The sequence below is a fragment of the Pezoporus flaviventris genome, unplaced genomic scaffold (assembly GCF_033815535.1).
Source record: "Pezoporus flaviventris isolate CSIRO_AGI_PZ_B2104156 unplaced genomic scaffold, CSIRO_AGI_Pfla_v1 ptg000007l, whole genome shotgun sequence".
Lineage (NCBI taxonomy): Eukaryota > Metazoa > Chordata > Aves > Psittaciformes > Psittacidae > Pezoporus > Pezoporus flaviventris.
The window spans coordinates 52964293-52983019 of NW_026892555.1; the positions used below are offsets into that span (position 1 = coordinate 52964293).

An 18727-nucleotide genomic window follows, 5' to 3' on the forward strand; every position below is an offset into this window, starting at 1 on the left:
GGTGGATAAAAAAAGAGACCATATCCCATTCCTTCAAAATCAACACAGCTTGAAATTCTACAGTAAAAACTCCCAAATTATTATTTTGATCTCTTTTGTCTTTTTTGCCTTTTATAAAAATAGGGCAAGTTTATTTTCATGATACTTTTGAAAAGGGATAGGTCTCTCTAAAGTGGCAGTGTGCCCTTTAGAAAAATAAAAATAGAGGCACAGTTTACTTGTGACTTGATAGAAATAAGCATATGACATTCTGTTAAATGCTGTTGGCAAATATATATGATGGAGTTAAATACACATAGGTAAACGAAGCAGTATCTAGATGTGTAAATGAATTACTTGGAGTAACTCTTTTAAACTAAATGACCAGGCACAATACAGACATTCATATTTAAATCTGATCAGTGCTATACACTTGAATGTTTTTTGAATCTTCAGAGGTTATTAACTAGCTCATGTCTGATTTCCTACCATAAAGATCCAATAGAAGGATATGTAATTTGAGACTGCAGCCTACTCAGTTTTCTTGTTTTACCCAATCAATAACTAAGGGAAAAACCCTACTGTATGTCTGGGCTGGGCTACAAAAAAATTAAGATGTCATAATGATACAATGATATGAGTGGCAGAAGCTATTAAATTCGTATGCACTAGGCTGAACATACTTTTGCTCTCAGATAAACATAAAAAAAAATGGAAAAAACAAAACAAGTGGCATCAACAGAACATTAAAGTGTGATGAGACATATTCAGCTGAGCTCTACACAGAGTAGTCCTGGGAATTGTCCTGCTGCTTTACTATGGTGCTCAGATTTCTACAGCTGACAGTAGAATAACTGATGAACTATAAAAAGAGATGTATGATGTGTGTATATGAAAAAGAAATTATGACTAATCTTAGAATTCATTGGCAAAACTTTTTCTTCTCATTTTTAAATATATTGTGCTTTGCAGTAGGGGGTAACTGAGACTGTTGAGGCCAAAATAGACTCTTTTTTGGCACATTTATCTGATCTAATATTTTTCTGAGAATGCCCCAAGTATCATGAGCTAGCTATGCTTCTGACACACAAAAGTTCGAAGTATGGCTAAACTCACTTCTTGAGGTCTTGGAAGTAGAAATCATTTGTTGAAAAACCCCAAGCCTTCTATCAAGTCACAATCATAAAATCAGGCATAAAACAAACATGTCATGGGAATGCCTTCATTCTGGTCAAGGATATAAGGGTTAAATCCACATATTTGTAAGATGATTGAGAAAACCTACTGGAAGCATGATCAACCCAAGGCCGCCACCACAGCTTTTTTTTGCCCTTGGCTTTCTCTTTGTCTGCTTCTCCTAAAATAAAATATGTTCAAATATTAATTTTACAAAATGAGAAACATGTTTCTTACACTGATTAATATTTTTTAATTTCTCTTAAAAGAGCTAAATTTTTACGAGCACATCAGATGTCAGATTTATGATTCTATGATCTACTGAACACATTCAACATTAAATTCATTCAGAAGCATGACCACCAAGCAGAAATACTGATTTATGCAGCAGTTAAAACAACCTTCCACTCTAAACCAGCTAAGATATGCAGTTTTGTGTTTTAAAACATACAGTCACAGTTGACTGTAATTTTCAACAAGGAAATATTTTGCCTCCTCTCAAATCCTACTGTATTTCAGGCTCCAAAAATTTCCAATCCACTAAGCAATAATGCCAAGTCAGCAATAAAAATGTGGCACTGGATGGGTATCATTTTATTTGTTCCTATGTTTTAAACAGCATTTGAAAGTATACAAACATTTCAGTGACTGAAAAAACCTCAGAGCATCCAGAAAATGCTGCTGGAAAAGTGTGGCTGCTACCTATTTGTAACACTGTCGGTTACAGATGACTTTGTTCAAAACAAACCTCCGCTGCTATTCAGCTTTGTCAACAACCTGAAGTTACAAAAAGCAATTTCAAAGCAAACCATTTTCTCTAAACCTTCTTGCAGTACAAAATCCCCATTTTTCTTTGCTGAATCAAGCTCCAAACTGATACTCAGCTAACAACCTTGTTACATGCCGACAGTGTTGAAGAACAATTTGTCACTTATCCAGCTATTAGATCTATTAGATCCTTAATGCTCAAATGCAATTATGGTATAACAATAGCTAATGGTACCTTCATCATCTTCTTCAGAAACCTTCCGGATCTCTGGCCCCTCTGAGGACTCCTGGGTCATGCTTAGCATCCTCTCTTTACCCTTTTTGTACTTCTGCTGCCTGGCTTTGATGCGATCCATTCTATCAAACGGAAGATATTATTAGATTCACATCTTTGCTCTTTGACCCACCGTGAAAAACAAGTGTTGAACACATCCATACACACATACACTTGAACATTTCTAAAGGAAATATCCAATCCACATTGTCATTAATCCTGCTCTGAAGCATAATCATAGATTACCATCATGCTAATGGTTCTTTTTATCCTAACCAGCCTGATGTACAGTTGAATTAAATAAACCAAGCACCCTCTATTGTTGAAGTCAGACATCCTGCAAATAGAAACTGTAATTATCCTAAAAACACAGATTAGCTTTGGCATTGCCATAAGCAATATCATCTCCTTGGCCTTAAACTATGCAGAATTAACAGAGAAGTTTTATTTCCAGGGCAGGCATACCCTGTGAAATGGTATAAGATTATTTCAAGCATAGAGTAGCACCAGCAATAGCTGAATACATCACTGGGTGGGAAACCCCAGGCATCTGGGTAGGGAGCATAGCATGGTCCCTACAGCCTTCTGATACTTATTCAGTTATGGAGGTGTGGAAGAAGCTGTCAGTAGTGGGTTTTGACATCTGGTTAAGAAGCAGTTAGGACTTGTCTTGCTTAGTGGTAGAGGAGCTTTGACAGCTTTTTGCAGTTACAAAAGAAACATGCTGCTTGCATACAAGAGAAGTGCCTGTCTAAAGAGAAAATATCTCCAGGCTGGTGAAGTTGAATGCAAATATTTTCAGTGAAGGTAAGCATATATGTTTTGCATTCAAACACTAGAGAGGAACCACAAAATAAACAGAAAGAGAAGTCATGCGGCATTTTTTACTAGGAATACAGATATGTAGAACAAAATCCTAATAATGGTAAAGTCAATGAGAATATTCCCATTCATTGAAGCAGGGCCAGGATGGTACTCAGCTTCCTTAGCACATAGTGATTTCAGTCTGTCTAGGTGACTCTTAACTACGGCTTCTCAAACTGGGGCCCTTGCTATTGCAATTTCTTTATTTTTTGATTTGGGTTGTTTTTTTTTTTTGGGGGGGGGGGTAACCCAGTTCCCATGTCTCAGCCTTCTATTTTCTAAGCATCTAGGCTTGCACCTTCAGGTGAGATAGGGTTAATGTTCTCACTTCTGATTAGTAATCTGCCTACACTTTTCAAGAGTTTCATAAGGGATTTGCATTTGACTATCCTACTCTTCTGAGAGATAGTGAAAGACACACTGAGAGAACAGCAGGGGAATTAGTGAATGGAAAGAAAACAGAAAAAAATCTCCTCTCAGCCCTGTATTTAACAGAAGACTATATGGTCATGTTGCTATGACACTCAGGTGTGGAACAGTGAAAAGCTGATCTTCTTAACCTATCATCACTGTATTTCTAGGGTTTAGAAGAACCTTCAGAATAAGCAGGGGTGGCAATGTCACTGTAGGAAACATCTGTTTCCATTAGTTTCAGGCTCACCAAGGAACAGGTTAGTCAGTACATTGCACTTTGATTCTTTACGTTAACCTCACAGCCACTGGTCCTAGAAATGTAATTGTGTTTAAATGCAAATTTATATTCTGCAGTATGTTGTCTCTTTGGAAAACATGACTCTAAAACTACATAATTTTGAAATATCTAAGACCTCTGAATGCCCAGAGAGCATTTTTTATAATTGCAAAATCATACTTCAAAACCTAATCTGCATTTCTACAAAAGAAGGTGCTAGATAAGTATCAACGATCAGTGACATATTATGTAGGTATCTCTATAAAAATACTTTAAATACATACTGTCTTTTCAGCTGATCCATTGATTTTTTTTCCTCTTCAATTCTTGCCTTTACAGCCTTGACAATTGTAGCCTGGAAAAGCTCAGCACCCCTATAGCAGAAATGGGGGAAGAAGAAAGTTAAAAAGAAGACGAAACATTAAATATTTCTAAGTTTCCCCTATGCCAGCTAGTCACAGAGTTCCCTCTGTACATAAGCTCTATATCAAACACAACTAATCTAAGGCCTGAAAGAAGTTATCATTTACTCCATAATTCAAATACCTATCCAGTCAATCATCTCAAGACTGGGAGCTAAATGTTGTGACCCCCATACGGCCTCTAGAAGCTGCTCAAGGAATTCAGTTTCCAACCCTTAAAACCGCAAAACATAAGTAAGCTCAAGGGTGAGGTATGACTTCTTCCACACCTCCAGGATTTGGTCTTTATAGATATTCGGTGGTTACAGTCATTTTATTTATAGTCAGTCACCTCATCTCCTTGCCTCAGCACCTGTGGAAGTTGTGATCAAAGTCCAGTTTTATACAGGGCCACAATGAATTTCAGCTTCACTTTTACTCTGTGAACACTCCAGTGCTTTCAATCTGATGACACAAATCCTTGAGCAAGTTTCTAGTGTGCCAGAAGAATACAGCTTCTAACTCCGTTTCATTAGAAATTTAACCAACTCATTGATTTGCATGTCCAGATCACAAGTCTTGGCTGTTCCTTCTCATTCACTCGTTGGCTCTTGAAGACTCTAAAAGAGAGTCTATCTCAAATAAGTAGCACTGACTTGAAGCCTTTCTTTTGTCAGGAATTCAGTAAGAACAGCTATAGATTCTGAAGTTAACTACTAATTAATTTTTCAACCATGTTTTCTGCAAGATTAACGACTCTCCCATGTAATATGCAGGATAACCACAACTACATTTTTTCAAAGGAATATAATCAATACTGGTAATCATTATTGTCCTAAAATATGGCAAAGTACAAGGCATGACATTGCCTTCCTTAGCAACTTGATCACTCTTACATTCTTATGGACTATTGAAAACTCACAGCATCCTCTTTGTTATTGTTTAGATCACAATTTAACCATATTTAGGAGAGGAATTTGTATTTCATGATATTAACTTTAACTAAAATACAAGCTTAGACCACACTGTCTAAATCCAAACCAATATATTTAATCCAAATTGACAAAAAGATTCCTTAGAAATCTCACTGAAATTAAGACCAGAATTTAATTCCTGATCTGCCTTCTCATTAAAAGCCAGAAAATGGTTGCGCCAGTCATAGCTGTGAGTGGATGCTTCTGGGAAAGTGTAAGTAATGGGCCCAAAGAGGGTGATAGTTCCTTGCCATACCTCAGTGTTCAGTGATGTTACACTTTCCAAGTGTCTTCCCGAAGTTCTTCCCTAGCCAGGTGTCATAATTTACCTGTACTTCTTCCTCATGTGAGTCATGATTTCTAATACCCATTGTCTCAAACAGGCTCTGATAGTAGAGTGTTTTCTTTCCAAAGTGTAGAAACTCAGTGTTTGCTCCTATACATATTGATGTTGAGAGAATGATGCAACATACATCAACTTTCACAGCTTTTAATAAGGGTATCAAATGGGTATTTCGTAGGAAAGATGGTTTCATTTCTATCAGATTCTCAATTAATTTGTTTTCTCATGTGTGCTTAGTCAGAGTTGGCTTTGCAATTATGAATTGTTGGATTGTTTAAATGGATTGTTTAAATCAGTGTTAAAGGACTCTTTTGTTGTAAACAAGTTAAGTACCATAGCCATGACAGACTTGAGCTGTTCAACTTTTTAAAACTTTATGTTACCTTGATGCTAGGATCTGAGAAGCTTTTATATCTGCAACCACATGCAGGAAGTAGTAACTCATGAAGACTCTTCTTTGCAGCAGCAGAAAAGCAAAACATATACTGTCCCAAATGATTCCTGCCTCTCCGCTGGGAAGTTTACAATCTAGATTGTTGGTTGCTGGGAAAAGGTAACATTAGCATAGGACTGTTGTATTAAATATTCTTTTATAATGTTTAATCAATTAAATAATCTTAGCCTTTAAAATTATTTGAAGTACTTGAATTAGATTTTTCTTAAGACAACTACCATGCATTTCCATCTGAAGTACACTGTATTTTCTGTTAGAGGAACTTGGAAAACTTCCAACAATGAGATATCTCACAACAATTGAGAATTCCCCAAAAGTGAACCATGAGCAAACAAATTCACCCTATCTTAATAAGTGCTTGAAAACAAAGAATGGGAAAAGAGTATTTTTTGTTAGCCTGAAATATCTGATTTTGGTACTTTCTAAAATGGCATGTCTCTCTTGTTTTTTTTTTTGATTTCAAGTGACTATTTGTCTCATTTTCCTATTAAAAACGCTATCAACATGAGGAAAAAGGGGTTTATTTTTGTCAAAATAATTTTTTGACTGCCATCACCTAGTATTTTTATTTTTCCTTTCTGCAACTATTTCAATGTTTCTTTCCATTGCATAAGAGAAAAAATATTTGAAACCACAAAATTACTTCCTTTGGGATAGAATGAGACAAGCAGAGAGAAAATCCCATTCCTCCTACCTCTAGATTTTGGCTTGGGCTATTTCTTTCTTCCTTCCTTCCTTTTTTTCTTCTCTAAAAGACAGTTCTCTTGGGAATATTAAGGAATTAAAAGTGGGTTTGTGGAGCTAGACTATAAACTAAATGGCTTATGCTGCCCTATAGAAAGGAGTAGAAGGACTCAAGGGACAGACTCTGGCTCGAAGCTGGCTTTACAATCAAGCAAGCCAGTGTAATAGGTCTAGAAGGTCAAGCTCCAAGAGCTTCAAAGCCTGCTCTGCCCATCCTCCGGGGAGTCAGAAACCTATGTTTAAGTTTCTGTTGATGCTCAAAAAGTTTTAGATATTACAAGAACTACAGGGCACCATTTATCTTATGAATTTGTGTCTTCGTATTTCCTTTCTTTTCTCCTACTCCTCACTTATCTATTAGGATCAGACATGAAGGCAAGTCTGAAGAGTCACCAGGATGAAGCTGTTCTTTAAATTCAATAAAAAACCCTAAACACCCACTCCCATCCCCCCCCCCCCCCCAGGTGTTTTCAAATTGTCAATCTAGGGTGTCAGGACAAAATGGAACCAAATTAATATCTCACTAAGAGGTGAAGTGTCTTGCTCTCCATACCTCGTTCTTCCATTCTCTCACCTCCATCCATATGGACTATCCACTCCAAAAAAAATTGCCTTAACTCACTATACATGCAAAAAATTTCCACTTTTATGCTGGTTTAGCCCCTGCCATTTCAGTGAGCTGAACTGGTTTACCCTTTGAGCAACTGAACCTGGCAGACAAGGAGGAGTGGGACTCTGCAGATGGGAAAAGGTGCCCTCTCCTTTCAGTGATGGTGAGCTGAAATTTTAGCTCAAGATGTACAGTGAAACTATACCCTTAATTATCACATCTCCTGCATATACAGGGAAACTGCCTCAAGCATCTGTATCACCAAATTGTCCATTTACAGGAAATGCTGCTTGTGGGTATGTTTTTAGGGGTGCTCACAGTTTTCTCTGCATATGTATCCCACTTGGTTCTATAAATATTTTCAATATTTTGTGTTGCTATTAAATGGAGGATGAAGCTGTATTAACTGAATTTACAGGTATGATTTTTTCCCAATGTAGTATATTTGGAGGGGGCATGACTTAAATATTGTAGGAGATTTTGAAGGTGATTATTTATATAAAATTATAACGAAAAATGAGCTATACTTACGAATACGGTAGCCTTTAACTGTACAAGCCAGGCTAAATGCCTGAATCAACCAGCAACTATTCTTAATTAATGATTCAATGTAGCCACATGCTCCTATCTGGAAAGTAGAACAACAATTTCATATAACAAGACATAGCAGGAATAAAGATAAGAAAAGTTCTACCTCTTTCCATTACATGAGAATATTGTGACCACCCTTGGCTGTATTATATCTCCTTATTAAAACAGAGATTAGAAGAAAGAGTGCCCTTACCCGTGACACACATCACTTTTAGACAGCAAGAATTTGGTTTTTCAATTATCAGTGAAATAGGAGGTATGTGAGTTTTGTTTGTGTTTTTGCAGAGAAAGTGATACGTCTGGCACGTGATGTGATGTGACAGCTAAGCAACTTTTATAAATCACTGACTTAATCTTGCAAACTACATGGACAAACTCAACACACGCATAGCTCCACTGAATTCCCAAGCATAAAATGAAGCACAGATGTAACCACTCAGAACAGCTGCAAATTCAAACTACCCATAAATCAATTTTTTTCAATACAGTGACTTATATAAATGTAAAAAGAAAAATGTCTGCTCTTTTCAGTCCAGCACTAAAAATGTTCAAAGCTAAAAAGCAATTGCCAGGAATAAATCTAAATTTGTCTTTCAAAAATATTTAAATTACTGGCTTGTCTCAATCACCTATCAGTGCTACTGCAAGAATCTGCTCTAAAAAGTTAATTTATATAAGCAAACCTTGACTATTTTGTAGAAAAGGGAATGCAGCTTGTAATTTTGTTGTCAACTTCACTAATTACATTACATCAAAAGACAACTGCACCTAGTACGAGGTTTGAACATTCCAGTTTAAAATAAAAGGTTTAATTAAATGTGCATTATTTATCAATGGTATGACTAATCTTGCACTTCTTACTCATTTCTCACTCCACTAAGGTTTTCACAAAGCTCCTAAGGAGAGACTTTACTAGGCAAAGAAAGCAGAGCATGGGCCTTTGAAAATAGCTTGAGAGTTTTCACAGAGCTCAGCTGCATACCCATGTGCATATCTTCCTGTAATGTACATGCATTACCATTCCCTGGATAAGCACTTGCAGTTCCTGAATTAAAATGGAGCCTGCTTTGTGCTTGAGAAGGCTGTGGCCCTGAAAAGGATTTTTAATGATCACTCAATGCACTATGCACACTTCCAATGAAACCAGAGTGCTGAGGGAAGAGGAAACGCAGCATCTACTTACTGAGAGGATGTTCTTCATTGTGATCACAAAGACATTGTAGGCAATCAGCCAGTCCCAGTAACGCAGAATACTCCTGATGGGCTTCAGCAACAGATCTCCACCAAAGAGAAGGAAATAAAAGCAGGCTACCAAGTAGCCCATGCAGAATATGCTGATCCTCGTGGTTCCCGTTATGAAGATTATAGTAAGCACAAACCAGAAGAGGTAGCTAAATATTATCACCTTATACATGTCTAAGTAGGACCTGGAAGCAAAAGAAGGAGAAAAAGTGAATTTTTTCTGAGGGCAATGCTACCTTTCCTCTTCTGCGCTATTGGTTGATACTCATCAGCTCAGGTCTTCTAAGCATTCTCATCCCACATCAGCACTTGCGCACTTGCTCAAGACTAATACCAAGGTCAGTAGGTCTAGCTCATTCATGGGTCTGCCTGGCTCATATGCTCCATTCTAGCTCACTCGTGCACAAGCTACCCCCTGTCAGGTAACTTTGCATCATGCAAGATCAAGCCTTGCATCATAAAAGGGTGGAAAACATTCTCACCAAAATTCATGATAAAGTGATATGATCTGGCAATGCTACATATGTAATTTAAAAGCTGAGATCATATTTTAAGAGGTCTGAGCATATTACAGTAAATCTATCTGAAAAAGCCAGCTACAGCACACCACTGCAAACAGTTCTGTATTTATTGATGACTTCTAGGGAATTCAGCCTTTCACTGACAGCTACTAAAAATATCTTTCTCCAGTGGAGATCAATGTAGAATTTTTAAGGGGTAAACGGTTTCTACACAACATAAATATGATAGAATTTACTGGAACACTTGCCAGGAAGCTACGAGATAGAGGTATCTGAAATCAGCTTGGCCCGCAGTGGGAAAGAGTGAGAAACAATTTGGTATTTTCTGATTCCTTAAAATATTGACTTCATATTGACTCAGTGAGCTTTCAAATAAGAGTATCTGCCAAAGACAATACTGAATATTACATATAGCTAACATTGAAAAACCAACTAATTCTTAGTTTCCTCCTATTTAGCGTTTTGATTTCAGGTGTAACTGTGTTTTCAGGGTATGTTCACCCAGGCTGCGAAACCAGATTTCACAGGAAACCAGCCAGGGAGACAGAACTATAGGAGTACATGCGTACCTAAGCCAAACCATGTATGGAGTAAATTAACTAAATGCACTGTATGAAGCCACATAAAAAGGCCCCTGCTGCTTGATGTTCTCAGGTTCAGAACTTTCTAGGAGTATGTAGTTATAGTCACACATTTATAGGCCTGCATTATACATTTCACTTGCTGAAGCCAACCAGAAAGGCATCTAACAAAAGGTAACGAGAAACCTCCTTTATGTTTATTTCCCACAGACATTTAAGAAATTTATGGACTACTTTCTGTAAAATCTAAAAATGGCATGACTTTAGAGATGCTACTGGGTTTTGGGTGATAAAACATTAACAAAGAATCAATATACAATAAGAAAATAAAGAGGCATAAGACATCAGTTGAACAGATCTTCACTATTTTAACATGCCCTGGAAATGGTGTTCTTGCTATTTCTCTAGGAAAAAGCTACCACATTTGGTGTGCCTTTAATAACAACTCTTGATGTGTAGGATGGCTAAGAAGAGATCACATTCCTGACACTGCTCTAACAATTGCAATGTTTCAAAAATCCTGTCCGCTGCTACCAACAAGATGTATTGGCATCTTTTGAAAAAAGCCCAGAATGCATCTGAATTAACTGAAGAACAATTATCTTAATAAAAATGGACTCTAACACTTAAAAGAACTGGCTGGATCCAAACTTTCCAACATATACACATGACATTTGGTTGAGTCACAGTCTAACAGCAGATTGTACTCTCAGATTAAAACTTGCAGAAATTAAGAGAGAATAGGAAAATACAATATTCTAGCTGTTTCTTCACTATAATGTTAACCATTTGCTATATATGAGCAGTCACCTAAAATACTAACTATATCTGCTTTTCTCATTTTCAAAATACATATTAAACATAATAGCACTGGACATCTCTAAACCAAACAAACTACAAAACAGGATGTAAGAAAACCCTCAAAAGGCAGAAGGCGATACAACTGTGTCAAGTGACAAATGATGTAGTTCTTAGAGATACAGATCTTTCTCATTCTTATAAATACACAATTACAAGGAAACCCAACTATAAAAATGGCCCTCAAAAATTTACCTCGGAGTGGATAGCTTACAAAATTGTATTTTAAAAAGTCACCCAGGGGACACCTAAAATGAATATCACCAACCATCACAGACACCTCTGTGCTGACCCAAGAAGGATATCACATTAAACACAGTGAACAGACATACACTCTAGTAGTCTCAAGTAGATAAAAGCATTCCTGAAACCACATTTCTTGCAGTTGCAATGTGCTAAAACTCCTTGTCTGTTACGCTATGGAGTCACACATTCTGCTAATTTTCATTAATTGCTTATAATGATACAAATAGGTCAAGTGCTGCAAGAGCAGGAACAAAGATGTGTGTTGGTGGGAGGACTTCTCAACATATTGCCCCTCAAATAGTTTGACACATTCTCAGATGCAAAGCTTTAAATTCTGCCTCAAACCCCAGAAAGTTAACAAGTGAGGAGTTCCTTGCTCTGGAGATAATGCAACAGTGGGAGGCTTAAGCACAAAGCTGCCCCAACAGCTAAAAAACCCTACACAAACACAGAAGGTCAGTAAGTGTGCTTACCCTCGGTTTGAAAACTTCTTCATAGACAGCAGAAAATGCTGTCTTGGATAGTATATACCATAATTTTATGCTTTCACTGCAGACCACACAGATCATCAGTTTAATGCCACTTAAATCTTCCAAATCTCCTCTTCTAAGTGATCTTTAAGTCTACATCCAGTCATAAAGAGGAGAGCCCCCCCTCAGGATGTGGTATTTGACAATACACTTAGGAAATCTGGGCAGCTGCTTCCCAAGGGGACAGTCACACTCCCCTTCATCCCTTCAGCTCTGCCTTCCACCCCTTCTTTGCCTTTAGCTCTCTGAACTTGTTTCAAAAAGCAAATTTTTGAAGGGATACTTTTTCTGCCCATTCAGCCTATGAACCAACTCACTGCTGGTGTGATGAATGCGAAGGTGGGAGAATGTAGTTGTAGGCCATGAATACAGCCACACATCTGGGGAAGATTAACCTCAGATGGTACTGGTACACACCAGTGTACCAAGAGCATCAAACTATGGCTTTTGGTAGCACGATAACCTTTGAATGAGAAGTTATACAGAATAAACCTGAAAGATGAATGAAAAATAAAAAATGCTGATTTGCTAACTGTGTCATTTGCAAACCCACTGATACTCTGGATAACATTTTGGGAATCATTTTGCTCAAAACCAGGCAAGATGAAGTCTGAAGTTCATTCCATCCATCCCTCAAAGCTATTGTAACCTCAGATGACTCACCATATCAGCTCATACGCTTTTCTTTGGTAAAGCTTTATTAACTTATCATGATTGTTTCAATATTTAATTTCCATGGGAATTAATTTTTTACTGTAATACGATCCAGCCTGTTGCAAAAAGGACTGCTCTACATGTAGCTGTCTTCCCAGCATGTTCAGTGATGTGTGTGGCTGTGGCTTGTCCAGTGTCTGAACTTCTGCCTGCAGGCACCGAGAGGTGCTGATGCTGCAGCCAATGACCCCTTTGAGGAAAGGTGTTTGTCTTCAGCCAGCGCTTTGATATATAGAGAAAGAACACACTTCTGTTTACACACTGGTGAGGGCCTGCTGTGCTATTGTACTGACCAAGATAGCTCAGTGCTGTTTCATGCTGGAGGAGCTGCTGTTATGTAGCTTCACCGCCTTCTGTTGTCAGCCACCTGTTTTGCTTTGAGTGTAGTTATCCACGTCCATATTATTACCAAGGCTCTGTCCCCAGCCCTCTTCTGATGCCTACCCTTTCCCTCTCGTCCAGACTATTATCTCTCTGTCTATATATGTATGTATTCTATAAGCTACCCTTACTCACCAAATTTCTTCTTTCGTTCCCTTCCTATCTCAAATTCCTTACATTCTTAGCAGCCTGTGTGACCCTACATCACAGACAACTTCTCCTTCTAACCCCAACATTGCTAATTTCTTACCAAACTTCTATCCCCAAAGCCCATCTCTTTAACTCCATTTCAACCTTCAGAAGGCAGTTTCATTGATTTTCCCTTTGCTGACAGCAACACTGAACCTTCTGAAACTTAGGTCCCTATGTGCTTCTTCAAATTTAGTGTTGTAGATCTTATAGGTCTTAGTCCCTACTATTTTTGTCAAGTCCTCTCCCAGGACTCATTTTCTCTTACTGTCACTCTCTTACCAGTAAGGTCCTTCCTTCATGCTTCTGTCCACTTCAAAACTTCCCAAACCCAAAGCTGTGCTATTTGTTGAGGCTCATTTTACTAGCAACAAAATGTTTATCTGCTTTATACGAGAGGAAGCCTGTAATGATGATTTGCAGGTCCCCTCTCACTAACCAAAGTCAGAAGAAGTGAAGTTCCAAGAACGGCATTACAGCAGCCTTTGAGACTTCACCTGACTCACCTGGCGATTCCCAAGGTGCAGGTACTAACAAGGATAGTCCAATGACTGGCTGCTAATATTCCTTCTGCTCTTAAGAGGAAAAAAGTAGAATACAGTCCCAAATTTTTTCCCTGTCAATGTCTAGGAGAATGTCTGAAAACTGCTTGGGAACTGATATGAGAATTTTCCAGCATTAGACACTGTGGGAAAGGATTATCCTCAGTGAAGTCACTTTAAATCCTGTTTCATTTTAAAAGCCCCTGCTTCTATTGTTTTTATTTCTGTTTCAAAGCCCTTTGTTGTGCTCTCCCTTGGGGTCAAGCACATATCCCCTGAGAAATCTGGGGGTGGAAAGACAAGAAAATTTTCAGGAAATCTCTTCCTTAGACTGTATTTATCATTGCTGAGCTCAAGTAGTTCTCCAGAGAGAAGAAAATGAAGCATTTGGAAATACGTTCTTTTTCTGCCACTGTTTATATTGCAGTTAAAACTTTTTATCCAAGCCTACTAGAACAGTGACCAGCTAGTGTCTTCTCAAGGGGAGATGCCTCTGGAAGTGTACTTTGAACTGCAACTGCCACTTGTACATGGCAGTAAATACATATTGGGCTTCTCAGAAAACACATAAATACTAAGCATTACTTTTTTTTATGCTTTGTAACTTATTTATAACCAGGTTGCTTTCACTTATTTGTTTGGCTCTTTCTGACTGACTTCTGGATAAATGCCATTTTTCATTTCACTTGATTGGATAAGCTTTGAACCAAGTTCTTGTCCACGTTGCTAAATATTTAGACCATTCTGAAACTTCCATGGCAAAGTGCAACAAATGTTTTTAGACAAAGCTCTTCCAGTTCCAAATTGTCTTGGATGGAGGCCAGACACATACATTTTCCTCTGAGGTATATCTTCGGTGGACTCTCCAGAGCTTGAGAGTCATTTTTAAAAACTTGCAACCTCTAATACAAGATTCAGTCACTTTAAAAGACTGTCAGGCATTTTCTGGTGCTTCTTTGAAGCAAATTAGGCATTTAAGATTACACATGTGCAGTGCAGCCTCTCAAAAACAACATCATATAAAGTCTGGGAAAACCTGCATCCTAGCAAAATCATTGAAGGAGACACTTAAGGGCTCAAGAAAGAAAAATACCACGAAGAACACAAGATGTATTATGCAGTTCATACTAAAGGAAGGTCTGTTTATATCCATATACAACATTCTACAAGAATGTTCCCATTACAGATGCAGGAACCTAACACTAAAAGCAATCAAACAAAAAAGAAGTCACAGCTTACCTGCCTGAGTATTTGCAAGAAAGGATATCATAAAAAGGAATTTCCTCTGTTCCTGAAATTAATGGGTTTCTATTCATTTTATGCATTTTTTAAAACAAAAATGTCCCTGCTATGTTCATTTCTCTGCCTTATTCTTTTCATCCTACTTCTTATAAACACAACATAAAACTATCACATGAAACAGTCACATGGATTTCCGTATTTAGCTGGAACAAGTATAAAGTGACCACAGTTTGTTCAGCTTACCACTACTAATGGTATTCTTTGATTTTCTCCTTTTTGCACTCTTCACCAGTAATACTTAATGCTTTATGCAAACTGCAAACGGTTGCATGTAATTAATCATTTGTACACAGGTCCATTTTATCAACACATGCCAAGCAGTATGTTTGAATGGATATGATGCCACCAATGACTTCAAGCTGACGCATACCATGCATATGAACCAAAACACAGAACTTAACCAAAAGGATTGCGGAAAGGCAGCAGGCCAGTTCAGCTTGGACTTTGCTTTCCATTATAAACCTGACTGTGATTCCCATCCAAAATCTTCAAAGAACATCCTCTGTGCTTCAGACTTTTAATGCTTTGACTTTTGGGAATATCTTCTACAGACGACCAGAAATACATATCAGATTCCAGGGAACTTTGAAAAGATGTCAAAAGAGGCTGTTTAAAAAGCAGTGATTTTGTTGCCTCCTTACCCTTCTGAAGACAGACTTAAAACACAGGAGTTTTACGTTTAATTGTTGCTTTTTCTCACAATGTTGTTTTTGTTTTTTTTTCTGGACTAAGGAGAGGAAATTTGATCTTTTCTTTCTGCCAGCAACCATGTTACCAGTGATGGTCTTTCTAAGTGACCAGTCACAGTGCCTGATGCAACTGCTGTATTAGCTTTTGCTAAGAGGGACACCACCACAGGGGCAAGAAAAAAGTCAGTCCCTGCTACACGTTCTTCTCAACCAAGCCTCGTTTGTCAGTCTTTGGAAATCATTCCTACTTGATGGAGCATTTTGAAGAGAGACTGACTTCTCTCTGCTTATGTTACTAGATCTAGAGCACTGGATCCACTGTGTAGACTGCATATACTCAAGGGGAAGAACTGTTTGTCCTTTGCTCAGGAATGTCTATAAATCACTGGACAAATGAGTCAATTGAACGTGTTTCAATGGTTCCCTTTTCAATGCTATTTCAGGACAGATTTGGCCACCATTTCTAACAGAAACAGCAGGATCAGCTTAAAGATCTTGATACAGACTTCTGGTGATAGCACTTTGCTGGTAAAAGAAATAAAAGTTTATTCGCAAAAGGCAGACATTAGTTCAATGTTTTAAATTCCTTTTGCGCTCAGATATCTGTTGGTAACATGCATTCACAAAACAAATACCAAGTCTGACAAAACACAATAGCTAAGAAATCTTACTCTTCCCATTTATTCCTGTAATATTGCATCAAACTTTCAGAGACAACTTTAATTAAAAATATGCCCAGCACAACTCAGAAGAGCTGAGCTAATCTGTGTTTGCAGAAATGATCCCATAGGAATGGCTCCATTGTTTGAACACCATCCAGAACAGACTGTCTCAGGCTGTCTCTGCCCCCTTTTTATATTGTTCACATCCTTAAACAACTTTACATGCAATGTTGAGAAACAGGAAGACACAGCAGATGTCCTTCTAAGACACTTTTAAGGTTCTTATGTCTAGATGAAATAGCACAAAGTGCAGTCTCTAATATCTGACTTTGATTGTACTTAGACAACAACTATGCAGAACATGACTGATGACCTTGTGGGATTAAACGTATACATAGGCGAGTTCAGACTGCAGTGTACTCTTTTAACATGCATGTGTTTTGGGGGAAGGCACCAGAGTGCTGAAGTTCACCATAAATATTGTCCCACAGGATATTCATAGAGGGAATACATACTTTCAGGCAAATTTAGCACTGAACATTCCTCTGGGGAGCACTTAAAACAATCAGCCGTGTTAGGAAGACTTGTTTACATCTGCCCTTTTCTAAACCAGAAGATGACTACCCAGAAGCTAACTATCTGCTATCTCATGCAACAGTGAAAGTTATGAGCTAGGAACATACATGAATATAAATTTCAAGTAAAACTGGAAGCTGCGAGAGTTACTTTCACACTACAGAACTTTACAAAAAAGAAAGCACTGTAATTTCCAAGTGTTCCATGGTCTCACCGGCAATGAATGAAGTCAGGAACAGGATTATGCTGGCTAAAGGATGCTGCATCAAGATTCATGCAAATTTCCACATTGTCTCCAGCCATGATTCGTACTGCAGCTTTATTTTCATCCTCAAATGTCTGCCTTTGTAAGGATGCACACAGCAACAACATGAAATCATCTAGGAGGAAGCAGTGGTTGCAAGGAAAAATTCAGTTATTAACTTAGGTGTAGAGAGTGGTGGTGGTACATTATAATGTAGTTATCAGGCTGTTTTCCCACATTTTGAACCTCCAAGACTGAGCTGTTTTTGAACTCATTTAACATGATTTGAAATTTATTCATGTATTTAGTTGTTTTACCAGTCATATTCTATGATTTTTTATTGAGAAATAAATTAGAAAAAGGGAAATAATTAACACTTTTTGATGCTGCTTTACTAAAAATGGGATATGGAAAATACATGCACAAAATATTAATTCTTTGAATTTTTCTACTACATACAAAGCCACACTTAGCATTCAATCTCCCACAGAATATTCCAGTTTTCAACTGAAGAGTAAATAAAATGCTGGCTTCAAATTACACTAGATAGATGTTTTAAGCAAAGGGCGTGTAAACACTTCGCAACTATGGGCTAAAATACTTACAGACAAGGAAGACAGGGTTTGGTCTCACAATGAAGTCTGGAAAATATAACCACTTTATGATGTTGGAGTTGAAGTTGGCATTACCACTTCTCCATGGATAGTCTGTATGACAGAAGCACACAAAAATGCAATCAGCACTTTAAGACAATTACTTCATCCTTTTCTTCCAAATATGTATCAATTTTCCAGCATTTTTGTGCAAAATCAAGCAGCAGTAATTGTCCACAAAGGATAAGTGCCCTTACCTTTACAAGGAGCAGGTGGGATGCCAATGCAAAGAAAGTACTGGAAGGTAATGATGCATGCCAAAAAACAACAGTATTTCGGCCAGATCTCTGCAATAGCTTTTCTTCTTCGTCTATACAATACAGCAATCAGCCAGAAGGCATGAATCATGGCATAAAAATCCATTCGTTGACCAATTACATTCACTGATAGAAGAAAACAGGTCTGGAAAAGAAGTAAAGAAATAAGCAACATTTGCAACCTGATGACTAGTCAACGCAGCAATGATAAACTATTCTGGGTCCTGGCAGAACGCTTGCACATGTGCTGGAGCTGACTGCAGGAACCCTGTGCAAACCAATAAGCTTGTTTCTCTCCAACAGTTTGTATCTCTCCAACAGCAACCTCCCCCATCCCAACACCCAAAAGTTTTGATGCTCTTCTACAAGTGTCAACTATGTGAATACAGTGCTAAAGCAGTTTTCCATTATGTGGTATCTAAAGATACAGAATGGAAAGAGCGTTGTCACAGTAGCCTACATGGTAAATGTTTAATTGCTGCCAAAGAAAACACATGTTATACAGCCATACACTTTGAAAGCACTTACATATGTGAAAAAGAAGAGGAACTATTAAGAACAGCAGCCACTAAAGTATATCCTCATGTGGGAACCAGACAAAAAGAAAAGAGGTTTAGACCATACAACCTCTATTTGCTATAGACAAATCCAGTCAATTCCTGTAAGGCAGC

The 18727-nt window shown here is 37.8% G+C and overlaps 1 protein-coding gene across 1 annotated transcript in view; it reads right to left on the bottom strand.

The window, feature by feature from the left end:
- PIEZO2 (piezo type mechanosensitive ion channel component 2) overlaps window positions 1–18727 on the bottom strand; it is a 295675-nt gene that overhangs the window by 44623 nt on the left and 232325 nt on the right. The window contains exons 25-33 of the mRNA XM_061448817.1: window positions 17997–18201; window positions 17752–17853; window positions 17117–17282; window positions 9053–9296; window positions 7810–7906; window positions 5854–6013; window positions 4037–4126; window positions 2159–2280; window positions 1265–1336 (exon numbers count right to left, since the gene is read on the bottom strand). Of these exons, the coding sequence (XP_061304801.1) occupies window positions 1265–1336; window positions 2159–2280; window positions 4037–4126; window positions 5854–6013; window positions 7810–7906; window positions 9053–9296; window positions 17117–17282; window positions 17752–17853; window positions 17997–18201 (1258 nt within the window). The remainder of the gene's footprint in view (window positions 1–1264; window positions 1337–2158; window positions 2281–4036; window positions 4127–5853; window positions 6014–7809; window positions 7907–9052; window positions 9297–17116; window positions 17283–17751; window positions 17854–17996; window positions 18202–18727) is intronic.